This window comes from Echinops telfairi, unplaced genomic scaffold (genome assembly GCF_000313985.2).
Source record: "Echinops telfairi isolate 266 unplaced genomic scaffold, ASM31398v2 ScPeMD7_7400;HRSCAF=8409, whole genome shotgun sequence".
NCBI lineage: Eukaryota > Metazoa > Chordata > Mammalia > Afrosoricida > Tenrecidae > Echinops > Echinops telfairi.
This window is the reverse complement of record NW_022111300.1, coordinates 22,476,596-22,493,223: the sequence shown is the minus strand read 5'-3', so window position 1 is coordinate 22,493,223 and position 16,628 is coordinate 22,476,596. Positions and strand designations below refer to the sequence as shown.

General features: G+C 42.5%; 1 protein-coding gene, 1 non-coding gene and 1 pseudogene across 3 annotated transcripts; all 3 read right to left on the bottom strand.

Annotated features, from left to right (window-relative positions):
* Window positions 1-400: 400 nt before the first annotated feature.
* On the bottom strand, window positions 401-503 carry LOC115871662. Its single transcript, XR_004047393.1, has one exon. It is a non-coding gene; the product is annotated as a U6 spliceosomal RNA (small nuclear RNA).
* A 168-nt stretch (window positions 504-671) lies between these two features.
* On the bottom strand, window positions 672-2,180 carry LOC115871627 (annotated as a pseudogene).
* Window positions 2,181-9,246: 7,066 nt separating this feature from the next.
* CUNH18orf21 (chromosome unknown C18orf21 homolog) lies at window positions 9,247-16,418 on the bottom strand. 2 transcript variants are annotated; one of them, XM_004718175.3, is made up of 5 exons: window positions 16,334-16,418; window positions 16,225-16,247; window positions 14,270-14,469; window positions 12,469-12,668; window positions 9,247-10,018 (listed from the first exon to the last, which is right to left on the bottom strand). In XM_004718175.3, exons 1-5 carry the CDS (start codon window positions 16,408-16,410, stop codon window positions 9,862-9,864), a joined length of 657 nt encoding a protein of 218 aa, XP_004718232.2. In that variant the 5' UTR covers window positions 16,411-16,418; the 3' UTR covers window positions 9,247-9,861. The 2 variants fall into 2 exon arrangements, with proteins under 2 accessions (XP_004718232.2, XP_045152213.1); XM_045296278.1 differs by lacking the exon at window positions 12,469-12,668 and having other exon boundaries at window positions 9,795-10,018.
* Between the last annotated feature and the right edge of the window lie 210 nt (window positions 16,419-16,628).

The window sequence follows — 16,628 nt, the reverse complement described above, 5'->3', positions numbered from 1 at the left end:
GGAGGTGGCACTGGGGTTGTGATAGCAGGGGGTGAGGAGGTCGCAAGGGATCAGAGGTATATTGCATGACCCATTAGTGCTCTACTGCACCCTGACTGACGCAACCCTTCTGCGGGGGATGTTCCATTGTCCATAGATGGGCTTTTGGTCTCCATGGGCTTTGGGTCTCCGCTTCAACCCCCTCCTTTTCACCAGTGGAGTTTTGTTTGTTTGTTGACTGCTTGCTGTGAGTCTTCTGATGCCTGTTGCCCAGTCTCGATGACACCTCACGACCGCACCAGCTGGTGTGCTTCTTCCATGGGGGCTTGTTGCTTCCCTGTTGATGCAGAATTTTTTTAAGGGTAATTTGTTAAATTTATTTCAAGGTTTTGCTCTTTGGTTTTTTAAATAGTTTTATTGGAAAAATATGGAATGCTTCACGAATTTGCGTGTCTTCCTTGTGCAAGGGCCATGCTAATCTCTGTATCGTTCCAATTTAGTGCTGAAGCAAGCATGGTTTTGCTCTTTTTTTTTTTTTGGTTTTGCTCTTTTAAAGACCACGTATCAGTTCTTTGTCTCATCCTTCAGCTGAGACATGTGTGTAAGCAGTCATCACAAGGCCCCATGGCCTTATGGGTAGGACTCTGGAAAAGGACTAAGATCAGTGAGAGAATAAATAACCTTGGGAACAATTACTGCTCCTCCTGGGCCACCAGGGCCACGCGGACCACCTCTGCCTGGGGTGGAGGCAGAAGATAGTCTTGGGTAAGGGTCAGACTGGGGAAGTCCTGGGATGTTTTGACAGATAGGTGCCCTGCCAACTCTGGACCAACACTGAAAGCCCTGCTTTCTGTTATTTCAAAGCTGGACTTCCGGGCCCAGAGAATGACTTGGACCCCCATGATGGCTGAGGAAGGTGGTCTTCCCAGGTGGTGCTCCCTGGATCACAGACAAGTTAATGTGCAGTCTCACAGTCAGTCAGGGAGTCACTGGCTCAGCATACCCTGCTTACCAAGGCTTCTAAGTCAGGTCCTAGGCCGCTAGTATGATAGAGGAAGCCAGGGGCTGGGAGGGCCTGGAGCAGGTGCAGATGGCTGCTAGGGGCGAGGTGCTCACTTGGGGCCCCTCTTCAGGCAGTCTATAGGCTCAGACCAGTACTAGGGTCACCCAGCATGTGACCCTACTCCAGGGGACTGACATTGATCACCAGGATGTTCTCTTGCTGGAGAGCACTGGGTGGATTGGGTTCCCAGTGCAAACGGGTGAGAATTTCTCCTGGCCGCACCTTGTTGAAGTTAAACTGTTCCAAGTCAAATGGCTGCCTGATGCTCTGGGGACATCTCTGTACCCCTTGCTCTATATTCAGCTGAGCCACAAACCCCACAGCACCGGAGAGAGTTTGGGTCTGCAGTTACCCCAGGTGGTAACAAAACAGGCCCAGCTCCATCCTCTGTCTCCAGGAAGAGCAGATGGCAGAGTCAAAAGAAGGAGATAGTAGCAGAGCCCCCAGCTGGCCAGAAGCCTGCGGGGGCCTTTGCAGCCCGCCGGCCAGGAGTTCCTCTTGCGCAGACAGTCAGGAATGCCTGTCCTGCCCAGTCCTCCTTAATAGGAAACTTCATTTCGACCGTGCGGAGTAACCATGAGGCTGACCTAGGCGGCCAGGTAAGACTTCAGAAGGAGGCACTACCTTTGTTGGAGGGGCTTCAGTCCAAGTTGGAGTTCCTGCCGCTTTGTGGGTCCAGAAATGTACAAGGCTGTTCTAAGAATCGACTGGATGCTTGGCCTCCAGTGGGCCCTCCGTTAGTGACAGCGAAGTTATGACCCCTCCTGGAAGTGGTGGCAACACACGCACCGAATGCTGAGTGCTAAATCCTGAAAATCCTTTGCTAGACAGGAGGGCAGCTGACCCGCTCCAGCCACTCAGCGATCTCCAGGCGTGGGTTTACCCTGGCTCCAAGGTCCTGCCAGATGCCATCTACTCGAACTCGCCGCCACCGCCTGCAGCAAGTGTGCCAGATGCACGGGCTACTTCCTCCTCAGCTGCTAGGGGCCATAGCCAGGTCGCGACGCCTTGGACGCATGCGCAGCACACTTACTCGCACGCAAGCTCGCAGTGAGGCACGGCCTGCCGAGCCCACCCCACCCCAGAGGCCCAAGTCAGAATTGACATGCTGCTACTCACCTGCTGCCTTATACTCCATTATCAGAAAGCCAGGCCTTTGATGAAGAGCCAGCCGAAGATGGAGTTGGTTTTATAGACTCTGGAACGGGGCATGGAAGGGTGTTGAGTATTATATTTTTAAGGATTTATGTAGGCAAGTGTTACTGTTTGCCTGTGGTACCTTTTAACCTCATCCTTTTTTCCCTTGCCAAATGCACCTGTGTTATTTGAGCTTTAAATGTAGACTTTTCATTTATATCAATATATTGTTGTGGAAAACAGAAAGATTTCTCCCAAGTTGTCTCCCCCAAATATATGCCAAACTTAGCTGCTGGCTACACATGGCAAATGACTGTACATTTGGAGGTCAACAGAAGTAGATCAGGAGTTATTCTCCCTAAGAGTTATTAGCCATCTAGAGCAAGCAGTCACCACTGTTTATCCCACAAGTAGGACCCACTCCCTTCTGATAAGGATAGTAGTTGACTGTTTCCTTCTAGGAGACCCCAGAGAGGTCAAGCTCACCCAAGGGTGACCAAGGTTAGGCCGCCATCATGAATCTAGGGTCTGCCCATCTTGTCACATGTATACCTCTAGTCCCTCTCCTTCCTATGTGCATACCCCTAGCTCATCCTCTTCCTGTTATACCTATGCCCATTGTATAGCCCCCTCCTATTGCTTGTATGCCTATTGTACTGCCCCTTCCTGTGACATGTGGTTACGTATAATCACGCCCCCCACCTAAGTAAATATAACCCTTGGTTAGCAATAAACGGGGTGTGTCTAACCTCCTGCTGGGTCTCCGCCCCACCTCGCCTAGGCCCACACTGTGCGCGGACCTGGTTGGTAAGATCATGGCCATCTAGGAGGCGAGCATGCTACCATGAGATGTGTCTGACCCCATTATTTCAATTTCTCTTCTATCTCTCATGCTTTCTGAGGTAGTTAGTTTACTGTGCCAACCTGGCTGATAAACACACATGGGGTTAATTGAAAGGTGGAGGGATAAATGGCTTAGTGAGCCTCGCCTTTTTAGTTCTTGGGTCTCTTGCTTCCTGATGATCAGACCAGGGTACAGCTGCCTTAGCCAGTTCCCTGCTTTAGCTGATAAGGCTCACTTCCTGCAAGACATCCCTGAGGAGAAGCCACATGGACCTACCCTGATGCAGCCCTGGGTACAGAAGCACCCATGTGGAGACCCCTGCCAACACTTAGATGCTTACACATTCACTGATTCAGCTTTCCTCCTGCAGTCGGCATCATTACATCTGTTTTGTGAGATGGAGGTGGACTTTGTGAATTGGTGTTAGACATATGGGTTAATGGGTTAATGTTGGATTTGTGGGTTTCGGCAGCACTGGTTGGGATGTTTTCTTGATGTGCACTTAACCTTTATATAAAACTCTCTTATACATGAGTCTCTGTGGATTTGTTTCTCTAACACTCTATGACTTTATTATAATCTTTATATTTCTCAACCGTACAATTGGTGCTTATCAAACCCGCGATTAGTGGTGGGGGCTGGCATTTTCCCTACATATTGTACTGTAATTGAGGTGATTTTTACTTGTTTTAAGAGAAACCGTTTTGTCATTGACTTTTCAGTCTTACTCTTGAGTGCAAGCAAGGGATGAACAACATAAAGTCAAGGTCGGCACCCCTTCCTAGATTCATGTTAAAATGCCAGGAGTTTACCACCATGGCTTTTGCAACATCAGTGTAAGTACCAACCCAATGAAAAATGCAAATGGCATCTTAGTATTATTATGAAAATAGCCAAGGCCTTGAAGCTTCTTTGAGGGTTTCTCAGATTTCCCCGGAGATCACAGCCCACACTCAGAACTGCAGCTTGAAGATTCTTTAAATGACGGGCAATTACACGAACACTCCATAACCTTTAAAAACAGTGAAGTAGGCCTGTAGATGCCCACTTGGCATTTTTTCCAAGTCAGATTTCAAACGAGTAAAAACAAAAACAAAAGTAAAACCTTTTGTATGTATATATAAAACACCATATTGTTCACAGTAGTACCTTCTAGATAACTTTAACTTTTTTTTTTTAACAACACGTTGTTAGGTGCTATCAAGTGAGTTCTGAATCATAAGGACCCCATATGTCAATAGAACAAAACACTACCCAGTCCTGCACCATCCTCACCTTTGTTATCTTTAAGCCCATTGTTGTAGCCACTGTGTGGATTCATCTCGTGTAGAGTCTTCCTCTTTTTCGCTAACCCTCCACTCAACCAAGCACAATGTCCTTCTCCAGGGACCGGCCTCTCCTAATAACATGGTCAGCATGTGTATTTCAGTCTATCATAGTACTGCATTTTACATGGGGTTTCATTCAATGACTAATCAATTTTTTTTCTTTTTTAATGAAGCAAATGGGCAAAAGTGCCTCCATCCTTTTTTCAGGCTGGGATGGTTGCATGTTCTTAATGGTATCCTGGGGGTCCCCTGGTTTCCAGTGGTTTGTCTTTTAGGAAAAGAACTTTCCAAGTAGCTTGAAAATGCTTAATTGAAGTAAAGTAAACTAAATTATCTTGAGAGTTAGATAGAAAATTAGTTCTAGTCAGAAGTATGAATATGCTTGTGTATGACTAAAAGTTATAATAAACTTTATTGGTTTCCAAATGTACAGCTAATTAAAAAAACTAAAATGCTTCTAACAGTTGAAAGGTGGAGGGATAAATGGTTTAGGGATAAATAGAATTAACTAATGTTTTTGGGGTGAGGTTACCATAGAATTTTATACTCGCTCTTTAATGTTTAACAGGGCTAAAACTTTAAGCATACCAAATACTACAATATTCAAATAAAAACAGAATATTTAACAATTCCTTCAGGGAAAGACAAAGCATTTGGTATCTTTCCCAAGAAGAAACTGGTGTCTAAGCCAAAAAGGAGGGGACCAACGATTCCTTTTCTAGGAACAAAGGGGACGAAATGGGTGCCAGCTGCAGGAGGAGGAAGGACTTGCCTCATCCACTTTGGACGTGTTGAACTCTGCACAGTGTGCACTTACTACCTACTACAAATGAGTAAACTAATTTTAAAAGCAAGAAAGGCTTTCATTCAAAGGCAGTTTTTAAAAGCATTCACCAAAATGTAGAGATTGAGCTTCTGTTAGATTAGAAATTTCCTTTCCATTCCTTTTAGATAAATGAAAACAAGCATCTTTAGGTAGAATTAAGGGCTTAATAATAATATTTAGAAGTATAGTTTCATTCTTTAAAAGTTTCTTTGAGCTCTGTGGTGATTGTGTAATAATTACACATACAATATGGGTAGTGCGTTCATGGCTTGGTTTCATCCATGCAGTGCTTTGGAGTTTGGGCTCTAAAGCTTCATTAGCTGAAACGTATTGAGGGTAACATAAATGTTGTGTGAATGAAATTATAGTTTCATTATAATTACGAGGGGATACCCTCCCAAAATGCAATTTTTTTTCAAAGCTATGTATTTAAATTTTTTGACCAAACAACCTTATCACCTTCAACGTACTCTCCATTACATTTTTTTCCTCCATTATATTTAATACATTTGTCAAATCTGCAATTCCATTCTTGGAAACATTTTCTACTCCTCTGTTTGGATGGCTGACAGCAGCTCAGTTTTTTTCTTCACCTCTTCTAAGTTGTCAAATCATTTTCCTTTCATGTCTCTCTGCATTTGCAAAAAGAAGTCCCAAGGAGTGAGGTCAGGTGAGTCAGGTGCGTGGGGCAAGAGAGGCATGCTGTTTTTTGCCAAAAACTGTCACACTGAGTTGGCTGCGTGAGCAGGTGCATTGTCATGGTGACAAAACCAGTCCCCCGTCTGCCACAAATTAAGCATTTTTTGGTCACACTTTTTTACACAATCTTTTCAGAATCTCTAAATAGAAAGTTTGATTAATAGTCTGACTTGGTGGAATGAACTCCAAATGTACTATCCCCCTCACCCAAAAAAACAAATGAGGAGCTTTTTCCAGTTTGTTTGTTTTTGTGGGGGGGGGGTACCCCCTCGTATACTCTAAATAGCATGTAGCCTTAAATAGTTACTTTTAAAAAATCTAGAAAATATTGTAGAATCATATTGACCTATTAAGGTGATTCTAACTTTTAGATAATTTGCAATATAAATACTGTTTTTAATACCCATTTGATTTATTCTTTAAAACAATTTTGGAACTAGGATGTTCAACATAAAATTGCTTCAAGAGATACAAACTTTATATTTATTTCACATAATATGCCTGCATTTGTCCACAAAATGTTAAAACCTTAGACTTAGCCCCCCCCCCCAAAAAAAAATTCTCTTATTAAACATATAGTGTTTTATTTAATATGAGTATCTGTATCCTCCCTGGTGTTTCCCTGAGAGTAGAGTAACTAATAGCCCTGGTGGGGTAGTGGTTCATGTTGGGCTGCGATCTGCATGGGCAGCAATTGAAAACCAGCAGCTCCGATTACTCCAGGAAACATTTATAGTCGCCAAAACTTCCCCCTGGGGATCCATGTGAGTCAGCATTGACTTGATGGCAGCGAGAGAGAATGAGGACTATAAATACAGCACCAAGATACGGGGGCCAAAACTCAATCAAACTGTTAGTCCGGTTGACTAGAGAAACAAATCCAGGGACCCTCATATGTTTAAGAAAGAGCTTTATATCAAAGAGCAATTGTTTATTGAGAAAACATCTCAGCAGAGTCCAGATCAAGTCCATAAATATGATATTAGCCCATATGTCCAATACTAGTCCATACATTCATCTTCAGACTCATGCAGAACATGCAGTGATGCTGATACAGGAATATCACAGGCCGGTGGGTGAAACGTCTTGTGGATCCATTGGAGGTGGAAGCATCTCAGTGCTGGCGTGATGCTCCTCCAGCTCTCTGAGTGTGACTCAACAGGAAGAAAGTGAAGCAGAGAGAGTGTGTAGCCTGCCTTGAGGAGAGAGGAAGTTCCCAGGATCCTCATGAGAAGGCCGCACCCACCAGGAGGCATCATCAGGCTGTGACCTGATTGTCACCCCTTCATTTTTTCAAGTTGACATGAAATTAAGTAAGTACTACATAAACCAAACCAGACTTCTCAGTCCTCCCAAGAGCTTTGAGTATTCTTTCCTAAGCCCAGGATGAAGTGGTGAAATAGCCATTATGAAGTATCATTAATGAATTAATCTTTTTGATAAAGGATTTTTTAAATGCTCTAAATACTATCAATTTAAAACATATTTGGTGTGTTACTTGAAGTGTGTGTCTGTAGCTATTAGCGTTAGTACAAAAATATTCTCTACAAGAGCGGATAGGTTGGAACAGATAAAATTTAAAGCACTTGTATTGTGGTAAGTTTTAAAACACTGAACGATGCATTGAGTATATGTAGTATTGCATTCTCTTTTGTCTGTTAACTTTGATGAAAATTGATCATTGTACCCCAAGATTTATAACTAACATTCTAGGATTCTGTTAAAATAGGATTTTTTTTTAAAAAAAGTCAATTCCAAAACAAGTAAAATTTCTGTCCTTGTTAAAAGTAAAAGATACTGCATTTCTGTCCCAGAAATTTTTGTATATAAATTTTACGTTGAGTTGTTACAGGAGACCCAAACAGCCTGGAAGCACCGCTTGTACAGAACATTGGACATTGAGTGTTTTTGCATTTCATGAAGTGGATTTATAGATCAGACCAACCTCCAGTACTGATGCATAATCTCAAGGAAGGATCATAGGTGAAAACAGTCAACGAAGTAAGCCTATCAGTTATTTGAACACCAAGCTGCCTTGAGTTGAACATGAACTCAATACCTGGGCTAAAGATGTACTGTAAAGAATTGATATAATCACAAAAAATTACAACTACCTCAAAACAATTTACCCAAGTTACCAGTGGCATGTTTTCAAAAGACCGTTATCTAGTGGTTTTATCATCAGAGTCGGTATTTTAGATTTCATGGTAACACCAAATTGCATAAGCAGTTTCAATGGCCCATCTGCTCTTTAGGTGTGTTGAGTTCTTAGATCTTCATGAGGCAGAGTTATTATCCTCCCCAACACGTCATGTATTCTTTACTTTAATAGTCCTTGTGGGTATGAAGTGTTATTTCATTGTGGGTTTTGTTTGTTAGATACTTTCTCCATTTTGTGAATTGTCTATGCACTCTTTCACGATGACTGTGGAAGCACACACTTCCCATTTTGGATGACGTCAGGTTTACCTCGTTGCTTATGTTGGTGTCATTTTTTAAGACATCATTGCCTGGTCCACGGCGATGGCAACTTATCTTGCTCCTTCCAAGAGTTTGACACTTTTACTCCCCACCATCATTTTAATGCTCTCTTTAGAGATGAGCAAAGATCCTCTGCCAGACAGAATGGAAACAGTCAAGAATCATGGTGTCTTCCCTGGCAACTAATGGGACTAGGAACAGCTTCCCATCTAAAAGTTCCTATTGTTATTGTGCCCTTTCTGTTTCCCACCCACTGGCTAACAAGGGCCATATTTTTAAACCTCCTATGGAACAGGTGGGCTAAGGAACTCAAATGTAGTTTAGGGAATATTTGCAGAACCTGTGCTGTGTGCTGGATCACAAACAAGGTGTTGAGAGACACGTGCAGTTGGAGAGTCATTGAGAAACAGGAAACTATGCAGTAACCATCCTGGGTGGGGAGGTTTGCAGTGTGTAAGATTGAGGCCTAAGTGAAAAGCATGTGCAAAGGCCCAACACTGAAGAGAATATGAGAGGGCTGAGATCGTTCGGACCTCTAGTCATCAGACAGGGAGGGAAGCCAGCTAAAGAGCAGTACTTGAGGGAAACTGATGTGTGTGCGTGTGTGTATGGGAATTTAGCCAAAAAGGTAAAGAAAGCTTCTGTCACGACACAGGTCTTGAATAAGTTGCTGTGGCTACATTAAGGCCAGCCCCTGTAGCCTGTAGCTCAGTCTCAGACTGAACATGGGCCCTCACCTTCCCTTGACATGCTGGCGCCACTTCACTGGCACAAATGTAAAGCCAGCTAGATAGCCTTGACCTTTCCATTTGCCAAGCCCAAATTAAAAAAAAAAAAAAAAAAAATTTCAGTTTAAAACTTTGAAGAAGCAGACAGGCTTGAAAACAGATTATAGTCCAAAGTATCTAAATCATTTATTTGAAGAGCTTTTAAAAAGGTACATTGGCTACATCCCTACCTTATCTTTTTTTTTCAAGGTGTATATCTGTTCCAGAAAAGATTTAAGATAGTGAAGATAAAACTTCTGGAGCTGATGTAATTTTCAGACCTGGAAATAGGTCTTCGCCAGAGCAAATTATTTTGTTCTGAAAATAGCAACAACATTGAGATTTTACAGTTTAAGCTATTCAGGTGATTGTGGGGACACAAAGACAGAGATGCTTGGTCCTCTTTGTGAATTAGTCCGGAGGCTACTGATTCCTAGGAGAAATCGGTCTCAGTTTCCTTAGAAAGAAAACGGCATAAATCACGAGAACGTTTTAAAGTCCACATATCTCTTGACTCCTTCCTGTGATTTGTGATACAAACACCTTCCTTCAGAAGTAGGCAGGACTCAGGTACTCATTCTAGTAAGGTATTTCCCCATAATCATTGATGGATGCCAAAGAAAAGTTTGCTCTTGGACCTCATATTCATTTCTTTTAAAGCAAAAAATTCTTGTTTTTCTGATTAGTTTTAATTTCAGAAATTACATTAGACATTTCTTATTTTCAAAATCCATCTTTTACAGAGAAGACAAGAAATTTCTGAAGTCCATCTTTGGGCTCTTTTGGGATTCTTGCTGACTGAGCAACATTTTTAGTTGAGAAAAGTGTTTCTTTGTTTTGCTCGTACTTCTTGAGGAAGAGAAAGTGGGTGTTGACTGTCCAGGTGTAGGTGTTCTGCAAAGAGATATAAAACCACTCTTAGTTATACTGACAGATGACAAGGGAAACCTTGTTCCTGCTCAGCCCTGGTCACTGCTACCAGAAGGATTGCCCTCATGGCCACAGAGGGGGAATGGCTGTCCTGCCTTTCCCTCAGCAGTCATTCCATCCTCAGGCTCCTCAGGCAACATGGACATGTATTGGGTGGTTCTAGCACCCTTGAAAGGACAGGCTGGTGACTGGTGAAGTGTCATCAGGTCTGAATTCTCTTTTTTTCTGATGTCAAGATTCATGCAATCCTAAGCAAAGGTTTTTAAAATATTGTTTTTTCTTCACAGTTCAGGACCACTTCTCAGAAGTAAAGGATCTCAACCTACATACACATGTAGGTACCATCCCATTTTAATCTCCCGCACTAGAAGGTAAGCTCCAATAAGGGAAGATGCTTTGTATTAACTACGAGTTGTAACTTCTAGAGTTCAGAAAGAAGTACTCAATAAATACCTATGAATAAATGATTCCCTGTCTGGTGTGTGTTTGTATTTGTCTTTCTATTTCATATCTCCTGACCCCGTATTTGTGATTTGTCAGTCTGATAGCTCTTCCAAATTCCAAACTCTGTACTAAATATGAAATATCTTTTTTATTCATGCACATTTCTAGAAAAGCCTCAAACCAAATCCACTGCCGTCATGTTGATCCCAACTCACAGAGTGACCCTAAAGGGAGGGTTTCTGTGCCTAAATCTCTATGGGAGCAGCAGTATGGCTTAAACAAAACAAAATTGTTGTAAATTAACTATCTTTTTAAAAGAAAAATGTGAATTACTTCTGATCTTTTCAAATTTAAACCAAATGATCTTTTACCTACATTTATCTAATATAGTGGAAAGTTCTATGCATTCTTATCATACTAAATATCAACATCAATCAAGAATACAGAGAAAATATAATTGTCAACTAATTTTATACACATTCAAGGCCAATAATCCAGTCCTTGCTTAATTTTGCTACTTATGTTCAAGAGACTACCAGACTTTGAAAGGACTACAAAATTGTCAAGCCACTGGCAAGCTTTATTAATAAAGGAAAAGAGATTACCATGCTCAATTTCTCTTTTCGTAACAAAACTTTTCAAAAATCCATTTCCACTTCTATGGAATTAAATTAGCCTAGCATTTATTGACTGCCATACTGAGTAAAGTATTGGAGGTTACTAAATTTCAAAACATTTGCTTAGTTGTATTGCTAATAGTTGCATTGGTCAGATCCCTTATCAAGTAGATTGTGCAGGAATTTTCTGGTAGATGAAAGAGCAAGAGCCAAGGTTTCTGCTTAGAGTAAGTGGTTCCACTTTGCTGGCACACTGGCCAAATGAAGGCAAAGTGAGGCAGCAGGCTGACTGCCAGATAACGAGGCCTGGATAGCCATGCTGGAGCACGGAGTCCATCTGCTACAGAGGGAGGTCCCACAGGCTGCCCTCAGATCAGTCTGCTTAAGGAAGATGATCAGATGGTAAGAGTTTTAAACTAGAAGTAGAGAGCCCAACTAGGAAATATTCATCGTGGACCAGGGTAAACGGTGAATAATCAGGACCTGAGCCAGGTGACAGCCAGAGAGGGAAAAGGCAAGACGAGCTGCCGACATCTAAGTAGGATAGATAGAAACTGGCAATCGCCTGCTTAAGGACAAGAGAGTAGGAAACCTCAAATAAGCCTAGTGTTTTATTCCTGAATGTCTAGAAAAGCATGCTTTTCAGAAAAAAGATTTTAGGGGAGGATAGGCAGATCTGAATGAGGACAAGATGAGCAAAATTTAGGGGGTACAAGGGATTTAAGTGATTATATTTACCAGGCAGCTGGGAATACGTCCCAAGGTTTGAAGTCATGAATATACTTGCAAGTAGAGTTGAAATAGGAGTTTAGGACATTAGAGAAAAGAGTATGGATGAAAAGGGGGGGGAGGAGGGCTCCTCAGGACCAATATTGAGAGAGTAGCCATACCAGAGGGGAAGGGGGAGGTGGAGAAAGAAAGGGGGAATCCAATCACAATTAACTACCTTTAACCCCCTTCCAGGGGGATGGACAACAGAAAAGTGGGTGAAGGGAGGAGACATTGGTCAGTGTAAGACATGAACAATTTTTAAAATAAATTATCAAGAGTTCATGAGGGAAGGAGGGGAAAAATGAGGAGCTGATACCAAGGGCTCAAGTAGAAAAAATGTTTTGAGAATGATGATGGCAACAAATGTGCTTGACACAATGGATGGATGTATGGATTGTGATAAGAGCTATATGAGCTCCCAATAAAATGATTTTTTTAAAAAGGAGGGGCGGGGATTGGGTGGGTATAGGGGGCATTGTGTACTGGGAGGACCAATCCCTGAACTACATGATGTAATTAAAGAGTTTACATTAAACAGAAGAAACACTCAAGCATTCAGATTCAAACACAGAATTCAGGTACCTGAATATCCAGGCAGGGCTCTTGCCCTTGGAACTAGACAGCTCATGATTGCGGCTGGCAGAGCTCGGAGCCTTCCCCTTCGGGGTCTTCAGGGCGGGGTTAGCCGCAGGAGTGCCGCGACTGCTCTTCAGGGAGGAGAGAAAGCTTCTACTTTTACCTTGATGTTTAACTGTCTTGTTGCATGTTTTACAAGTAACCAACTACCATGAAAAGAAGAAACATCAAGCTTATTTCTAATTTAATCCAATGAAACACAAGCTCATAGAATTCTTACAGAATGCATGACCACCCCATGCACTAGAAAGGTGAGATATATATACATGTATATTCCAGGCATTTGGGGAGTCTGGAAGCTAACAACAGGAATTAGGTAAGACACATTTTTTTTAAGGTATAACAATCTTCAACAAAAATTAACGGCTAAACGCAAATGGAAATCTGTGTATAGCAGAGGTCTAACTTGCCTTATATTTTGGGGAAAGAGGCTGGATGTAGATGCAAATAAGTCAACAAAACAAACACCACCCACCACCCTTTTAGTTGATCTCTGATTTAAGTACATTAGCGGGTGTATGCTTCCTAAGGGTGGGGTCAATGTGGAGATCAATATTGCTCAATCTTGGCCCATCAGATATACTATTGCATGATTCCTTGTGCTCTTCCCCTCCACGCACAAAAGTGCCCTAGAGGTCAGACTTAAAAGAAGCTTCCCATATTTGAAGGAGGCAACCACAGGGATAAAAGAAACCATTAGGCTATCAGATAGTCTTTAGGTATCAAGTGCAGTTTAGGATCTTTCAATGGCTTCTGCTTATACCACGGCCAAGAGAGAGCTAGGCAAAGCATGCTTGGCAGATCCTACCAATTGTCAGTAAAAGACAAGAACACAACAGCATTTCCCAACAATTGCCAGAACTTCAAGACAGGATTCATAACTTAAAGTTTAAAGATTCTCTAGACTTGTGGGAATCATTTTTCTTGTTTTTAAATACTGTTCTCCAGGGAGTAAAAACAAACCCAACTTCTACTCACTTCAATATTCTTTTCTCCTTTAAAGTTCATTTTACTGACAAAAATTTAAATACACTTACTTGTGTAATCCTGGTTTTCAATCCAGGTTATAACTAAGGGTAGTCTGGGGCCAACCTAAGTTGCCATCCTGTCTAATGATCAGTCTAGCGCTCGGCAGTAGGTACCTGCATATATTTGATGAGCGGTTGACAGATGTTTGGCAGGACCTAAAACGTATCTTGAGCGTGGCTGCCATGCAATAGACTCTAGGTAATTTTATTTTGGTTTTATTCCACTTTCTATTTTTAATCCTTAGTTATTTGGCATATGGCAACTCTCAGATCTTAGTGAATGAACACAGAAGCAGTCATGTTTGTTGGAGAAACTTAAATACACTCAGACACGGGGGGGAAATGACTGAACAATGACATTGGTAGTTACATATACAAGACACTGGAGGAAAGGGCCACTAAGTGAAAAAGTAATTCAGGTAAAGTCATACTGGTCAGCATAAGACATTTATGAAAATAATTTGTTCTCAAATTTGATAATGATTGTGTAAAGAAACTGTTCAACATGAGATCTGAGATTTTTGTGAGCTCAGGGTGTTTTGTTTTAGGTATTCATGTAAAGAAAAAAACTTTATTATGAAGAGTTATCAGTAGAAAGAAAGATTATAGTGTGAGAATTCAAACAGACTACTGCAAGTCTCTGAGTTACTTCAGAGGAATTCTTAACTAATCTTAACTAATATTCTAGTTTATACACAATGCTGGAACCAAAATCTTACCAATACACTTTTGGCATCTTTGTACTTTTTCACAATTTTTGCTTCTTTAAAACTGAGAGTGTAACTTTTTGCTTCTCGATTCAGAAGTTTCTGTATTTTGGGAGTCAGTTTGGGCTTCGGTTTGAGGCGCACTCGGGAGTTATCCAACACCAGCAATTGGAAACAGTATGGACAGGTTTCTTCAAAAGTGTTCTTAGCATCTGAAATTGTACAAATGAAAGTCAAGATTCAACAAATCAGAGTACATTGTTACCTCAAACTTTACCAACACTTAAGTGTGAGAAATAAAAGTGCACATTAAGTTAATATGAGCAGAGAAGCATCCTCCTTAAGCAAACTCACAATAAAATTCACAAAAGATGAAGTGGCCACGATTTGACTGACTACTGTCATTGCCTCCACTCCTTCCAACAAGAGCCCCCCTTGTCAGTGTAGCCACACACTGATCACAAAATTAACAGAGCAAATTAGACTAATGTTTTGAAGGATGAGCACAATTTTATGGTTTGTGGGCTGGGGTCTGCCTGCATGTAGGCTGTGACAACAGATTTCCCCTAGGCCTTTCATGCCATCAAGAAAGCACTAGCTCACCATTTACCTGTGGAGATACATGCACGAAAGTTAAAGAGTTCCTGTCGTAGGAAGACTCACAATCTAGGGGAAAACCCCAACCACAGGAAGATAAAAGTGGCAAGGGCTAACTCAAATAGAGTAAAGGCAAAATGCCTTGGTCACTTAAAAGTGATGCATGGACTAGCAAGAACACTAAGAAGAGGAAGCAGTCCAGATGAAAACGGTATATTGGTAATGGGCTTTCAGGTAGAAATACTCTGGAAAGAGAGTATGGCTATGCAGGGATAGGTGAGGGTCTTAAGGTGATGTGGCTGTAGAGGAAGGTGAACTCTGAACACCTACTGTTAACCATAAGCTGCCATCTAATCAATTCCAATTTATATGGAACCTGTATAAAATTTAAGGCTGTAAGTCTTCAAAGAAGCAGACAGCCTCATATTTCTTTCAAGCAGCAGGTGAGCTTGAACTTTGGACCTTGCTGTTAACAGTCTAGCGCTTTCCCACCAGCACTATGCTAAGTGCTAGATACAGCACTGCCAAAAGCTGAGGGGATATACCCATGCTTCTAACTTCACTCTACCGAATGTGAAATTCATTCATATTTATTGGCTGCCTATTACAGCCAGCAGCTTATGCAAAAATTTTAGTCAAGGAAATCATATGGGGCAATTCGCTATCATAGGGGATTAATAGGATTCAACCCCATAGCACCCAACATTATGTTCTCAAATCACTGCCATCTAGTTGATTGCGTCGGGTAAAACTGCCTCGAGGTTCCAAGGCTTTATCAGGAATGGGAAGCCCCATCTTTCTCTGGCAGAATGGCCGGCAGTTTCAAACTGCCAGCCTTGAGGATCGCAGCCAAATGCGTAACCACTGCACCATCGGGGCTCCAAGTTATGTTGTAGATGCTGGAAATAAAGTAACGCACTAAGGACAAAAGTTCACAGACAAGTCAGGAAGAAAAGACGATAACGGGGGATGGCGATGAAATTGCTCTGATTTTAAATAGGCGGCCAGGCATTATGGATTCCACATTTGCATCGAGATCAGAAGGAATCCAAGCAGATAATGTGACAAGATTCCCAGCCTGAAGTTAGGGCAGCTGCACAGGGCCTCCAGCAGATCCAGGAAGGTCTTGTGAACTAGCGCGAGCTGATGGAGATCTCTGATGTAGGGCTTTGTAGTCCTTTAAAGCGGGCAACAGATGTGGTGTCAAGTGGCTAAATTTGGGGTACATTTTAGAAGCGATGGGGATCGCTGAGAAGCCGCTGACTGGTTTTATGAATGCATGGTATCCCTGGCATTTCTCTTAGGGATCACTCCAATCGCTGTACAGACGGGAGGAGGCGGGCCGCGAACAGGGTGATGGTTCTCCCTACCGTGTGATGAACTGTAGGCCCAGCTGTCAGAGAGAGAGAGAGAGACATGAGCGGGCAAAGCGTCGCCTTTCCCCACTGGCCTCCCGCTTCCCCTTCCCTCTTCTCTTACAGGAGATAGCGGGCTTGGCCCGGGCAGCTAGCTTGTAGTTTCCGCGCCGCGGCCTCAAGGTAATGCTTCTCTCTCATGGCGACCCGTGAGAAAAAGACATACCGGAAGCACGTTTTTCAGTGGGCCTTCATTTGAGATCCAAGCTCTCATTGGAAACAGCCGCCGCCGGCAGAGAGGTTCCGGTGAATATAAGGGCCCGTTTCCCGCGCGGGCAGGTCCAACCAGGAGGCGGCCCTCGGACACGCCCCTTCGTCCTCGGACACGCCCCTTCACCCTCGGGCCCGCCCTTTCGCCC

What these genes read in the sequence shown, in the direction of transcription:
- CUNH18orf21 (XM_004718175.3), bottom strand. Translation starts at nt 16,410, where the DNA reads ATGAGAGAGAAGCATTACCTTGAGGCCGCGGCGCGGAAACTACAAGCT. An exon ending in GGCCAAGCCCGCTATCTCCT is followed by an intron (nt 16,248 to 16,333) that starts GTAAGAGAAGAG and finishes TCTCTCTGACAG; the next exon opens with CTGGGCCTACAGTTCATCAC. An exon ending in AGCCCTGCCTGGATATTCAG is followed by an intron (nt 10,019 to 12,468) that starts GTACCTGAATTC and finishes ATCTCTTTGCAG; the next exon opens with AACACCTACACCTGGACAGT.